The sequence below is a fragment of the Dipodomys merriami genome, unplaced genomic scaffold, assembly GCF_024711535.1.
Source record: "Dipodomys merriami isolate MVZ:Mamm:240054 unplaced genomic scaffold, mDipMer1.0.p SCAF_433, whole genome shotgun sequence".
NCBI lineage: Eukaryota > Metazoa > Chordata > Mammalia > Rodentia > Heteromyidae > Dipodomys > Dipodomys merriami.
In genome coordinates, this window is record NW_027205971.1 from 239,737 (window position 1) to 254,270 (window position 14,534).

At 52.3% G+C, this 14,534-nt stretch overlaps 1 protein-coding gene across 4 annotated transcripts in view; it reads right to left on the reverse strand.

Moving 5' to 3' along the window:
- LOC138807776 (kinase suppressor of Ras 2) overlaps positions 1 to 14,534 on the reverse strand; it is a 200,803-nt gene that overhangs the window by 108,238 nt on the left and 78,031 nt on the right. For all 4 annotated transcript variants that reach the window (XM_069993534.1, XM_069993533.1, XM_069993532.1 and 1 more), the window contains exon 5: positions 1,924 to 2,111. In XM_069993534.1, coding sequence (XP_069849635.1) covers positions 1,924 to 2,111 — 188 coding nt within the window. The remainder of the gene's footprint in view (positions 1 to 1,923; positions 2,112 to 14,534) is intronic.

Below are 14,534 nucleotides of genomic sequence, written 5' to 3' on the forward strand. Positions count from 1 at the left end.
TACCACCTGGGACCACCGATGCCCTGACTATTAACAGCAGAGCTGAGGGAGCGTGGGGGCCACTTCCTAGGGAAGCACAGTCTCTAACCCAGAGGCACCTTCCCAGCCAGGCTGCTGCCCATGACCAGCCCCCACCCAGGAGAGAAAACGCCAACCAGAAAAGTCCCTCGCTGAACCATGAGGGGGCGGGGGAGGGGGCGGTAACCTCGCAGCCCCGTGCTGAAGATGACAGAACTGTGGCACAGAGGCTGTCAATGCTAGGTCTTCCTATGAAGTACCAGGGGACATAATGTCAGCTACCATCTATTAAACACTTACTGTATACAAGCCCTGTGCCGACAGAGCTCAACCCATAAGGGCTATGCTGACCCTCCATGAGGAGCCTGAGGTTCAGAGAGGCTCCTAGCTCTCTCAAGGACAGACACACAGCACCAAAGTACAGAGCTAAGGATAACAACCCAGCCTTCCCTCCTTCACCCCTCTGGGGCCCACATTCCCAGCTGTGACACCAACCTTCCCCTACTGCCACCACACACCTGGTCTGACAGCATCCCCCCCGCCCCCCCCCCCCCCGCCCCCGTTCCTACTCACCCAGGCACGCAGAGTGCTGCCTCTGGTTTCTGTGACTGTGATTTCTCTTGACAAACTGATCAGTTGGCTTTCGGCTGTTGACTGTGTGTCCCAAGTGCTATTTTAGTTCCTACTTAGTTCCTACAAGGCAAGGCCTGCAGACTACAGGCCTATAGACAAGCCAGTCTCTGAATCTGTACCTTGCTGACATGGAGTCTTCCTTCCAGACCCTCAACGGGTCCCTGCAGTCCCCACCAAACACACACCTGCACACAGAACCCCAGTTCACCCCTTTGCCTTCATAGCTTTCATCAAGTTGTCAAAGGGACCCCTGACTTACCAGGGGAAAACTTCAGAGCCCTTAGGCTTAGTAATAAAACCTCGCCCTTCAGGAAAGGTGACTGTTCTTTTTACTTCTCGCTGTGCATTTGAGATACCTTGGCTATCAAATGAGGACTAATGATTATACTGGTCAGCTTTCAGTAAGAAAGAAATAGATTCATATCCCAGCTTAGCTGCTGTGCAACTTAGAGCAAGTTCCCTGGTCCCGAGCCTCAGTTTCCCCAGTTTGCAAAAATAATAACAAGAACTAAATGTGGTCCCCCAAGGTAAGCAAGTAGCAGGTCCTAATAAGGCCCGCGACCATTTCTTATGTATGAACGACACAACATGACACAGGAGCAGTCAAGCGCTCAATTCACAGCAATCAGCCAATCAGAGTTGCTGCTTTGCTGGAGGAGCCAATGGGTGTCACCACAGGACTCCCCTGGGCCCCCCCCACATCTGTGTCCCACAGCTAAACCAGCCTCTGAGCAGAGAAGACCACAAGCTTTCTGAAACAATCAGTCCTGATTGCCAGAAACTTCCTTTTCTATTCTGAGTCATAACCACCCTGTCCCCAGCAGAAATGTGTAAGAACAGAGTCTGAAACTACCCCAGGCCACCATCAGCCCAGTTTGAACCTGACTCCATCTCTGAGCAGTAGAGGCCACATAGGTTGGCCAGAGCAAAGCAAAATACAACATTCCCGGTGCCTTAACCCACAGTGGCCAAGAAGATTCTGGAACCAAGCAGCTGAAGAACGGTAGGGAGGAGAGAGGAGGGCTGACATGCCTGTGGAGATCCTTGTCATATCTACCTGCCCGCAAAGAGCAGGGGCCAGGCGCACGATGTCAGCAGCCGAGAGCTGAGGACACCCCCTCCAAGCCACCCAAAGGGGCGGGCTTGGCATGGTGGAGAGGGTGAGGGGGAAAGCAGGTGATGCACAAGAAAAATGTCTGCACCATGGCAGCCGGCATGGAAGACAGCGCAGCCTGGGGGAGACGGGGCAGGCGCAGGCGAAGGGAGACTTACTTGCAGAGCAGTTGGCCTCGGAGTGCACGGGCGGGGTGGAGGGCAGGAAGGGCGCGTGCCCCACAAAGAAGGAGCGCAGGGAGCGGTCGGACAGCAGCGGGGAGCGCGGCTGCGCTGGAATGTTCTCGCAGCTGCCCACGCCGCCGCTGTGGATCTTGAGGTTGAAGGGTTTGCTCTTTTTCTTGGCTCTGGAAAAAGGAGACAGAAAAGGAGCTAGAGCCGTATTATGCATTGAATTAACCCCGGCCTTGGGTCTCCACAGGGGGAAGGGGGAGAGAGAAAAAGGAGTTCCCAGGGGGAAAATGAGAAAAGATACAGTTTTGGGGGACAGGATGGAGGCGGTTTTGTCCCCAGGTCCTCTTGGATCCTCTGAAGAGCCCATTTCTGCTGTGAAGACCCAGGAAGACATAATAGGCCATTCTTTTCCTCTTAGCTCCCTGCGAAAGTTCTAAAAAATGAAGGTCAAGTTCAGCTCCCAAATCCAACCCTGGACATCCTGGGGTCCCAGGGCTGCAGGCACTCGGCCCTCTACCATGCTGTCCTCTGGTGGAGTGGTAACATCCAGGAGACCTGGGTCCAGGTGGCATCACCCCATGCCAGGTTCCCTGCAACCGACTGTATAAAAACTACCAACCTGGGAGGGAGGGAGGGCAAAGGAGGGCACAAATGTTCCAAATCCTTTGTGTCCATGTGTGAGAATGGACCAGTGATGCTGGCATCACTGGTAGGGTAGGGAGGGGGACGAAGAAGAGTCGGGGGGGGGGGCGGTAGGGGAGGGGGTGTGAGTCTGGTCAAGATACATTGTATGTGCCTATGGACATATTAAAATGAACCCCCCTTGTACCCCCCCAAAACACATACCACACACACACACACACACACACACACACACACACACACACACACACACACACACACACACACACACACACACACACACACACACACACACACACACACACACACACACACACACACACACCCCTTCCTGACACCTTTCAGGAGATGTAAACAGATCAAACCTCCAGTGGGATGCCAATAACCCTTGGTGGAAACTTCTGCTTGTTGGGGTTTCTGCTACAGAGCCCCTTACCCTGAGCCCACCTGTGAGTCTGTCTGGTTCTCATCTGAGGCCCTACCAAGTACTGGGCTGGTGCTCCTTTTAGGAGTACTGAAGGCAGGAAGCTCCCAGCACCCTGGGCTGGATCACTGGGGGTTGGGGGAGGAGCGGGGCATGAGTACTGCAGGGGTAGAGAGACAGTCATCAAAAAGAGACCCTGGAAGCCAGGCATCGTGGCTCATACCTGTAATCCCAGATTCTCAGAAGGCTGAAATCTGAGGCTCACAGTACAAAGCTAGCCAGGGCAGGAAAATCTGTGAGACTGATCTGCAGTTAACCACCAAAAAGCTGGAAATGGAAAAGTGACTCAAGTGGTAGAGCATCAGCCTCGAATGAAAAAGTTCAGGGACAGTTCTTGGGCCCTGTATTCACGCCTTAGTACCAGAGTGGGTGCGTGGGTGCGCACACACACACACACACACACACACACACACACACACACACACACACACACACACACACACACACACACACACACACACACACACACACACACAGGGACCCTGGGGTACCTTGCCCTTCCCTCTGTCTCGCCCCTCATAGCACTCCTGGGTGGGGTGGGGTGGAGGTGGGTGGTGAATGACCAGATTTCAGGGACAGATACTTGCGGTTTAGTTTCCCCCTCTCTGGGGATCAGTTAAGTTTTCAATTCACCTCATCTCTCTCACCATGGGGGAGAAGATGGAATAAAAATCATCTCTGAATCACTGCAAAGTATCCACGTTTATTGTAATTCTATGCTGAGAATTCGCTGTTTATTAACTCCAGATAGAATCTACTGCTAAAACAAAATGGGAATGTCAGTGCCCTTGAGCCCTGCTTTTTATTTGGGGGTGGGGTCTCTTTAAGGCCCAAAGATGATGCAGTGACCCGTGTGCACCTGGTCCTAGGGAGTGACTCACCTCCCACGGGAACTTCAGCATGATTTCTAAATGAAAGAAGAGAAAGAAGAGCCCAACCCTGGAACCTCACAACTCATGGCCATGGGCTCTGCGTCCCTCCTCCCCAAGGGAAAGGGAAGAAGGGAGCCATGGCTCAGTCTTGCACCTGTGCCCAGCCGGGCACTGGTCCTGCCCACCCAAGGGAAGACCATTTGGCTCCTGCTGCAGAGAAGATCACCTTCTGCTCATGTTAACCACTGCAGGCTGCCTGCCTGGTTCATCTCCATTTGTCTGAGATGACCCAGCCCCTCTGTACCTCCTGCAGGCAGCCATCCTGGAATCCAGTCACTCTGAGCAAGGTTTGGAAGTGCTCTCCCCCCCTACACACACACACCCTTCTCCTGGCCAAGGACAGCCATCCTTCTCAGTTCTCCATCAATATGGCTGCCATTTCCTATTTTTTCAAAAAATGTCACCTCCCCATCAGATGGGGGCGGGGGAGTGCCTTGAGAGCAATGGCTGTGTTCCATTTATCTTTATATCCTAGGCAGCCAGCACAGAGTCTGGTACACAGTAGGTGCTCATGACATTCTTCTTCTTAAAGGCCTGTCCTGGATGAAGACTCTGGCACGAATCATACTCATTGTCTTTCTGTTTGATGAATGGGAAGGAGCTACAGGGCTAGTTTGCACACGTGTCCCTGTCCCCAGGAGCTGGTTTAAGAGTGCCTGGCTTCAAAATGTATCCAAGGTTCCTCTCAGAGCCCTTCCTGGTCCCCTCCCAGGAGTGACCTGGGAATCCCGGTTATCTTAGATCCACGCCTCCCCCAAGCTGGCTGCCTGGGCCTCCATTCTGCTGATGATCCCTGCAGGGGTCCCACAGCAAGGACCTGCTGTGACTGCAGCTGCTGGTGGTTTCTCAGCCTAGGGCTGGGGAAGTCAGGAGGAGTGGAGAAGGCTATTTCCTTCCCCACAAAGCTACAAAAATGAAGGCTCAGAGAAGCTCCAGGCCCTGCTGGTTCACACCTGTAACTGCAGCTACTCAGGAGGCAGAGATAGGATCTCAGTAAAGAGGCCAGCAGGGGAGGAGGCGAGTAGAGGAAGGTAAGAGTAAGAACTTACCAAAATAACTAAAACAAAGGGGCTGGAGGTGTGGCTCTAGTGATAGAGCGCCCGCCTAGCAAGCGGGAGGCCTTGAGTTCAAACCTCACCATCTCCCTTCCAAAGAAAAAAGAATGAGTCAGCCAATCTATGCTGAGAGCTGGCTAGCAGCATGAATTTCTCTGGGAGTCTTACTGACTGGGCAAGGGGCAAGCCTTCTGGGGGAGCTGAAAACACCTCTGTCTCAGCCGGTCACCTGCTGCACGGACAGACGTAAAAACTCACCACGCCAGCTGTAAAAATGAAACCCTCCTGCACATCAGCTCCGGCTTCCAACAAGGTTTTTATAACAACAACAACAAGAAGAAGATGAGTAACCCAATTTAAAAAAATGAAAAAGGGCTTTTTATAGACATTTCTCCCCAGAAGCCACCAAGCTGACCCCCTTCAGGGAAAGGCACATGGGAATCACGTGACATTGGCCTTCCAACCCACCAGAGGCCACGGGCAAAACCCACGCTGGAGATAACCAGTGTTGGCAAGGAAGAGGGAAGTTCTTCGCTGCTGGAGGGAGAGGAAAGGGGGAGGTCCACTTTATAGATGAGGACACACAAGTCCAGAGAGGCAAGATGGCCCACAGGTGTAAACGCCAAACACACCCCCAAACCAGGGCACTTCAGCAGTGGCCTGTGTCAGCCCCTTCCGGGGACAATGAGAACATGAGAGCCAGCCCTCATCGTCACAGGCCAGCACCAAGCTGTGCCAAGCTCAACACCAGTGTGAGCAACTACAAACCTGAGCTCCACACTGAGAGTCACCAGCTGACCTGAACCCCGAGGCAGGTGAGAGGGAGGGGCGCCAGCTCCGGGTCTTCTGGAAGGTGACCCATGAGTTTGCACCTGGCCACACTCCCCAAGTTCTTCTAGACCAGCCATGGGTGAACAATGAGCCAAAGCCAGGCCCGAGTCAGCCCTGAGCCTTGCTCATTTTTGTATACAAAGCTTCCTTGGAGCCCCACTGCACCCTGTCATACTGTCTGGGCTGACTGTCTGGGCAGGAGGTTCCTTGTGACCGAGGCTGGATGACCTCCAAGGCTACAGTACTGACTAGCTAGCCCTTCACCCAAGAGTCCAATCACTTCTGCACCAGGACACCTGCCCTCCAAGGTTAAAAATAGAAAGAAAAGGAAGAGAAGAGAAGAGCCCTTAAGGGTGCCAGGGTCCGCATGGGGTTTGTTTTTCCTAGAGTGTGAAATGTCTCTCAAATTTTTAATGCCTTTAGAATAAACATAGTCAACAAGCATGGTGATGCACACCTTTAATTCCAGCCTTCAGGAGGCTGAGGCAGGAGGATCGTGAGTTTGAGGTCAACCTGGCTTACACAGTGAGACCCTGTTCCAAAGTAATAAAAGATGAGGGTGGGAGCAGACCTGGGTGTCCTCAAAGCCAGTTGGTTCCCACCCATGTCAATCATTCCACTGTGGGTGCTGCTTACATACATTCTGCTCACAGGCATCCGTCCCTGGACCTACAGGAAGTGCACCAGGCTGTCAACAAGCAGGTTAACTGGGAAGAATCCATCTTCCACTTGCACCTGGGTATCTTGCCACAGGCAAGATCATTTGGGAATGATCCAGAAGCCCAAGCACAGCCCCCTGCCCCCCACCCTCCACCATGATCCAGGCTCTTCCAGACAAAGCAGGGGCCGGGGCTCAGCCTTCCAGGCCAGATTGGATTGGTGTGGGTGTCCTGGCCTGCTGATTTCCTGCCTCTCTGTGATTAGCCACTAATCTTATTTTTTTCCCTTTGTTCCCCAACCCGTAAATCAGTTACAGACCAAATATTTACACAGCCTATCATTTCCGACTGAAGGAGGTCTCCTGACAGCCCTCATTATTAGGAAGGATGACTGATCTGGGACAGAGACTTCACTGACACGTGGCTGGGTGCTTTCGTTTAAGTTTGCTTCCTCTATGGCCTGAAGATCATTTCCAAGATGAATTGGCATAGAGCTGTTCTCAATGTCTCCCTGGGGCTGGGGGGGGAGGGGAACCCAGGCAGTCTCCCGTCACCCCAATGTACAATGCTCAATGTACAATGCCCCCTCTTCCTCTTGGCCTCACCCTTGGCCAGACAATGGATTCACATTATCTGACTCAAACACAATTCCCTAGAACCAGAAATTTATATATACACATATAGAAAAAGACAGCCAAGTACAGACCCAGGGGAAAACAAACATCTTTACTGGTCCCCTTTGACTGCTTTCTCTTCTTTAAGATGAGGTTTGACATCTTGAGATGAGGAAGCAGAGGGTCAAAGAGGTTAGGAAATTTGTCCTAGTTCACAAAGCACAGAAGAGACAAACGCAGCCTTTGAACCTGGTTCTGTCCGACACCAACCATCTTAGTCCTAAAGTATACCACAGCCTTGGTAAGATGAGGATTTGCTTAGAAGCTGACGAGGAAGAGGTTTGGGTTATGGGAATCCTTAACACCCCAAGGTCCCTTGAAGATAGCACCCAAATGTAGCCTTGGTGATCACCCGCTCACGTGAGAACGGAACAGCTTCCCCTGTAGGAGGTCAGCAGAAGTATTTAGCTCAAGGAAAACAAGCACCCGCCTCTGGGGAAAGGTACGCTGCGAGTGCGTATTTTGGGCCGTGCCTAAGCAGGTGTGCATTTCAATCTGATGGCTCCGTGGCTTCTGTGAAGCCCAGAGGCAGGCAGCAGCCTGCACCGCAGAGCCTGTGCTGCCAGCTAGACTCCCAGCGGAGGCGGCCCACCTCAGCCATTCTCGACTTCTTGCTTGTAAATTGCAGGGTTCAAGCTGCATTATGGAAAAAGCTCATCTATCTCCCACTTGCTGAGTTGGCTGAGCAGGCCTCACGGCCGTGACCATGAGCAGGTCAGAAACTGCACCGAGTCCACCTTCTGATTTACGCAGGGAATCTCCTCTCCCCACTCCTACTCTACCCCTCACTTCAGTGGGGGAAAGTGAGTCACTGGGAGCTGCACAGAAGCCACGGACCAGCCTCCATCCACCGAGATGATCCCCACCCCACTCCCGCGGAACTATTCTAGTAACTCAGACCATTTTTCCCACCATGACTCCAGGAAGAAAGTCAGAAACATTTTCCTCTGCATTTCAAGAATTATGATTTGAAAACAGTGGGGTTGTTTTCCCCCATGCAAGGCCTCCAATATCCTTTTGTGTGTACATATGTGTGCTAATACTGGTACCTGTGCTCAGGGCCTGGGTGCTGTCCCTTAACTTTTTCATTCAAAGCTGACACCCTACCACTTGAGCCACAGCTCCACTTCCAGCTTTTTGGTAGTTCATTGGAGAAAAGAGTTTCACCAACTTTCCTGCTTAGACTGGTTTCAAATCACTATCCTCAGATCCCAGACTCCTGAGTAGCTAGGATTACAGGTGTGAGCCACCCAGGCAGTTACTTTGGGAAGCTCAGTTTAATGAGCAGTTGAGTTCTCCAAAGTGCCTGTCTGGTCCTTCCTGCTACACTCAAGAGTCCCCGGAATTGCCAGATCCTGGGGATGGAAAGCGGGACCAACAGCTGTCACACGAGCACACACACGATACATCTGAGGTCAGACAGAAAGAATGATGCATACATTAATGAAGATGGGAGAGTGGGGGGAAAGCAAGTCCACTCTTTATTATGCATGCAGATCCTTTGTGAGGAAAGGAATGTGTTGGGGGGGGGAGGAAAGGGAGGGAAAAAAGGAAGGAAGGGAGAAAGATGGGTGGAAGGAGGGAGGGAGGAAGATGGAAGGCAGTGTCTCAGTAGCACTTCATTTATAAAAGCAAGCTGTGGGCCATACTTTGTCCAGAATTGACCCTGGTGCCCTGAGAGCTCCAGGACCAGTGGTTAGAACAGTGAAGAAACCCTACCTCTCCTTATTAACTAGAAGAAAACCAGCTGATTCAACTCTTACCCTAAGCCCTGGGTGGGCTCACGTGAACCAGCCAGGCTGGGTGGGACTTGCTCAAGCTGGTGGCTGGCTGTGCGCAAGTTAATTAAATGGCAGCAATGTTGCTGATAATGATGCGGTTCTGGCTGTGAGATGGCCACATGCATGGGGCCTTGCTTGGGGAGCACCCTGCTGCCTTAGAAGAAGAATGACGGCTCTGTCCAGACTCCCACTCCCCACTTCCTGCCAGGCCCAAAATCTGGTCTGTGGTGCCTGGGTTCCCGGATCTGCCCAGGGATGCTGGGTCACCACGCGAAGCCCGTGCTGCGAGCCACACAAATGCCCACGGAGAGCCCCCTCACCTGCTGCGGCCGGGCCTGGGTGGGGCTGGCTGTGCTGTGAGGAGCTACAAGGAGAAGCAGTGCAGGTGGGCTTTGAAGGATCAAAGAAATCACTGCATCCTGGGCCCAGGGCCGTGCCAGCTGGGGGCCGAGGGCGGCACGCGTCTATCTCAAGTGGCAGTTCAGAGGGGCGATGTCACGTGGGATGCTCACATCCTCGAGAAATGACACAGCCCATCACGCAGCTGCCAGGACAGACTGAGGCCCAGCCACCGCCTCTCTCCCGGAGCCCAAGGCGCCCGGGGAGTGGCACGAGGCTCAGCTTCCCTCCTGCATATGGAACGCGGCTGCCCTCTGGCCCCCATGGCTTGCCTGCCATGTCTGCGCAGCACCGAGATGAATTATGGATGGGGGGAGGTTTGGCAGGTTGACAGAGATAGATGGCTGCCCACCAAAGGCCAGGCTGGGTGCAGAGCAAAACCGACCCAAGATGTTCCACAGGATGCCTACCCGCCCCCCTTCCCCCCGCCATGGGCCCACGTGCAGAAGCTCCCTCTCCCCTGGAGCCGCCCATGTCTCTGGGCAGAGAACTGTCCATCTCAGACCTCTTGCTGATGCCTACACTCCAGCCAGGTGGTGTCTGGCCACGCTGTAGCTTCCCCACGGTAAGTCTCAGCAGGAATTAAGTCAAGCTAGTGAGAAACACAGAGGGGTCTCTCTGGACCCCCCAGGCTGAGACCTCCAATTGTCACTGCAGTTGAGAACCATGCCCCTAGGGAGCTGTGCTGATGGATCAAGAGACCTACTTTCCAGCTTGCCCCATGCCAAAATCTGGTTGACAGATTTCACACAAGCACACGCATGCATGCACGCACATGCGTGTGCACGCGCGCGCGCACACACACACACACACACACACAAAATAGGCACTTAACTATATATTGTTCACAGGCACTAAAGCCCAAATATCCATCAGTGGGCGGATGCATAAACTAATTTTGTGGCAGAGTCACACAGAATATCATACAAGGGGAACAGAGCTTCTAACATGGAGGTGAAAAAGGCAGTCGCAAAAAAGCAAGTGCTATGTTATACACAGGATTCCACTCACATGAACTGAACAGAGGACTCGGATCACTGGAGACAGATAGCTGCTGGTCACTTCCCAGAGCCAGGAAAGAAGGTGAAATCCAAATAAATGAGAGCGAGGGAGAGCAGCGGCCAAAGGTGAGGTGTCAGGATCACCAGAGCTGCCCTCAGTTCCTCCAGGAACTAAGAGTCCAGCCGAAGAGCCAGCACCGAAACCCAGAGATGTCAAACACGAGGAATATGGAATGACAAAGAACACAGGCCAGTCTAGGTAGCACATCCCTGTAATCCCAGCTACTTGAGAGAGGTACTTCGTCCAGGCCAACCCAGGACAAAGGCCAGGGTGTAGAGCCATCTGCTCAAGTCATCTGCCCACAGGCAGTAAAAACAGGCTTCTAGAAGATTCTCTCCAACTCCCACAGCCTTGGGCTGAGCCATTCTGCCCTCCCCTCTGATTTTACACTGTGGGCCACAGTACTGAGCACAGGGTCATTCCTTTGACTCTTGGGAAGGGAAGACAGAAGAAAACAGGCACCTGGCACCAAACTGGCGGGTTGTAAATTGCTGAGAACAGAAAGGCAGGGACTTGAACTGACACCTGCATGCCTGCGTTCACTGCAGCAGTATTTACAATAGTCCAAAATCCAGAAGCACCTCCCAATGTGTATGTGTACTGACCGGTGGCCAGATGCGCCAATTCTGGAAGATTATTCAGCTCTGTACAGGAAGGAGATTCTGACACACATTACAATACGGCTAAACCTTAAGGATTTGGTGCTTGGTGAAAGCAGCCTACGTGCTGCCATTTCAGGAGTCAAGTTCGCAGAAGCAGAGTGCGGCGTCTGGGCTGCGGGAAGGATGGAGAATTTCATGGGTAGAGAGCTTCCACTTGGAACACCGAGAGTCCCACAGATGGACAAGGGCAAAGTCAGTACAATGCAAATGTACACAATGCCACTGAACTCTACCCTTCAATGTGGTTAACGGGGCCTATTTCATGCTGTGTCCATTTCACTACAATAAAAACAACATGTGATGGTGGCTCCCGCCTGTAATCCTAGCTACTCAGGAGGCGGGTATCTGAAAGTCAAAGTTTGAAGCCAGCCCAGGCAGACTCTTATCACCAATGAACCACCAAAAAGCTAGAAATGGAGCTGTGGTGCAGATGGTAGAGCACCAGTACTGTGTGAAAAAGCTCAGGGGACAGTGCCCCAGGCTCTGAGTTCAAGCCCCAGTACTGGCACACACACAAAATATGGGCAAGCAGATGAACACCTGTGGAGTCTGGGAAGCTGGCACAGGGGGGAAGGGTTTGTGGGGACTAGGAAATGAATGCGACAGGGAGAAAAGGCACATTTTCCTTCCAGAGAGCCAAAGCGGGCCCTCAAAGCCGCTGAGGCCGGCGGGAGCCTGGGGTGCATTCTTTGGGGGAAAGACAGACAAACTGGGCAGCCGTTCCCTGTCCTGTGGCCCCAGTGCTTCTCCCCTCCCTCCCTCCCTCTCATCCCCTCCTCCCCTTGCTTCCAATGACAAGTTCAGGGCTCCTCATGTCCCCAAAACAAATGTCAAGTCTTCATAGCCAGTTGCAAAGGAGCTGTAAAACTCAGGCCCACTGAAGTGCAGCCTGGGGCCACCTGACACCAGGGGGCGAAGCTGGGCCTAGGCCTGAGTCTCCTGAGGTCCCGCTGCACCCATGGACAGCCCATTACCTGGGTGCAGCCCAAGGAAAATGGAGCTGGTTTCTCAGAGGCTGAGATCGCAGGTGTTTTTCTAAGCAGTCAAGGCAGTCACGGCCCCCAGCTAACCTGAGCTCATGCTGTAACCACAACTACCCGGGAGGTAGAGGCAGAGGATCATGGGTCTGACGTTAGCCCAAGCAAAAGGTCAAAACCCAGCCTGCATGACATGCAAATGAAACACATCCACACGGAGTAGCAAACTACCTTTCTTATTCTTCCTGTGCAGAACGGCTTGGTTGTCATTTTTTTATGGTCATAATGTTACTGAGAATTAATGATGGTGCACCCAAGTGCTGTGGATGGATGAAGATGGCTAGCACTGGAATTGCCCGGCAGCCACCACATACACCCAGCTAGGCAACGCAAGGGTGCTACTGACGGCACAAACGTGTGTATCCATGAGAAAAGCCACGGGAGGGGGTCACAACAGCAGAGAAGGAAGAGCGGTTGTTTAAACACCTCCTAATGGGCCCCCACCACTCCAGCACCCTGCCAACACTCTGCAGATAAAAAGGGACTCCGACTTTATCGCCTAAGTCCTTTTTCCTATTTTCTGGAGGCACAGTCTGGCTTGGTAGTTGAGACTGGCCTCAACTCATGATCATCCTGCCTCTGTCTCCTCCGTGCTGGGATTACATACATCCTAAACCCTATGTCAGTTGTGGGGCTTGAACTCAGGGCTTAGGTGCTGTCCTTGGACTCTTTCTGTTCACAGCTAGTGCGCTAATACTTTGAGACACAGTCCCACTTCCAGTTTTCTGGTGATTAGCTGTAGATAATAGTCTAATGGACTTTCTTTCCCAGGCTGTCTTTGAACCGCGATCCTCAGATATTAGTCTCCTGAGTAGCTAGGAGTACAAGCATGAGCCACCAGCACCCAGCTCTAAAACCTTTTATTTTTCTGCTGCTGCTTCTTTCTTCTTTGTAAGTACGAGGCTTCTACTACTTCTACTACTCAGATCTTGCATTCTGAAGCAGACACGCTACCACTTGACCCATGCCTCCAGCCCTTTTTCTTTTTGTGAGATAGGGTCTCACTTTTTCTGGGGTCAACCTGGACCATGATCCACCCTTCTGCAAAGCTAGAATGACAGGGGTGCATCACCATGCCCAGCTATGGATTGAGATAAGGTCTCCCAAACATTCTGTCTGGAATAGCCTTGAACTGATCTGGAATAGCCTTCTCCTGATCTCTACCTCCAGAGTAACTGGGGTTCCCGGCATGAGCATTCAATTCCATCTCCTCCTCAGCGCCCCTGCATGCCCAGGCCACGCAGCAAGACTCTGCTCTCAGTGACCTCAGTCATCACTGCCCCTCCCGGTCTACAGACGAGAAAAACTTTTCAAAAGCATAAATTTGCTCTCACCACTGTTTTGCTTTCCACGTCTCATAAAATAAGGGTTGGATTCTTCACTCTGTTCCTGTGGAGGGCCAGGAGCCCACTCCTCAGCCGAGTGGCTAAGGACACACCACAGGACTGCGGAGCGTCACTTTATCCTTGTGGATGTCATTACTTAAGGATTTTTGAGATGAAATCTTACACTGTCCAGCAAATCCCTAAATCCAGTGACAAGTGCCCTGATAAAGAGATCTGACCCAGACAGAAGAGCGGAGGGCACAGGAAGAGATAAAGGCAGGGTCTTTAGTGAGGAGCCAGGCCACAAACCAAGGAACGCCACCGAGAACCACCACAAGCCTGACGAGGAAGGAGATGGAGCCTCTGGAGGGAAGCAGGCATGTACCCAGAGGTCCGCTTGCAGAATGGTAAGAGACAAATGTCTACTGCCTTGAGCCACCAAGTGGGAGACCACTGTTACAGCAGCCACGACACCACACAGCCCGTAAATCCTCCCAGCCATTTCCATTTGCTCTTTCCTCAACTCTACTATTCCTTTATTTTATTCTATTTTTTAATGGTACAGAGTTATCCAAACCAGAGCCTCATGTATGCCAGGCAATCACTCTACCACTAAGCCACACTCCCAGCTCCAATCCTACTATTCTTTAGTCACCCAAATGCAGGTTGCATGTTCCCCTCTGTTGCAGGACCTGTGCACATGCTGCGTCTCTATCTGCGTCCCTGGCTGACTTCCTCCATTCAATGATCACCGCTCCCTGGGAAGCATGATGTCAAATGAGATCCCCCCATTACAGACCCTCCTCCACACCACCAAGCACTTCCTCCCTGTCTACTGCGAAGATATCAGCGTTCATGTCATTGTATTGGGACATAGCCACACCCGTTTGTCACTGGTAACTACAGCAGAGCTGAGTGATTCTCATAGCAACCAACCCCATGGCAACAAAGCCTGTGATAGTTACTATTTACAGAAAAGGGCCACCGAACTCTTTTTACTGTGTAGTGTTCTGTAACTCGGATGTATGCCTCCTTCTCAGGACTGCCCGACAA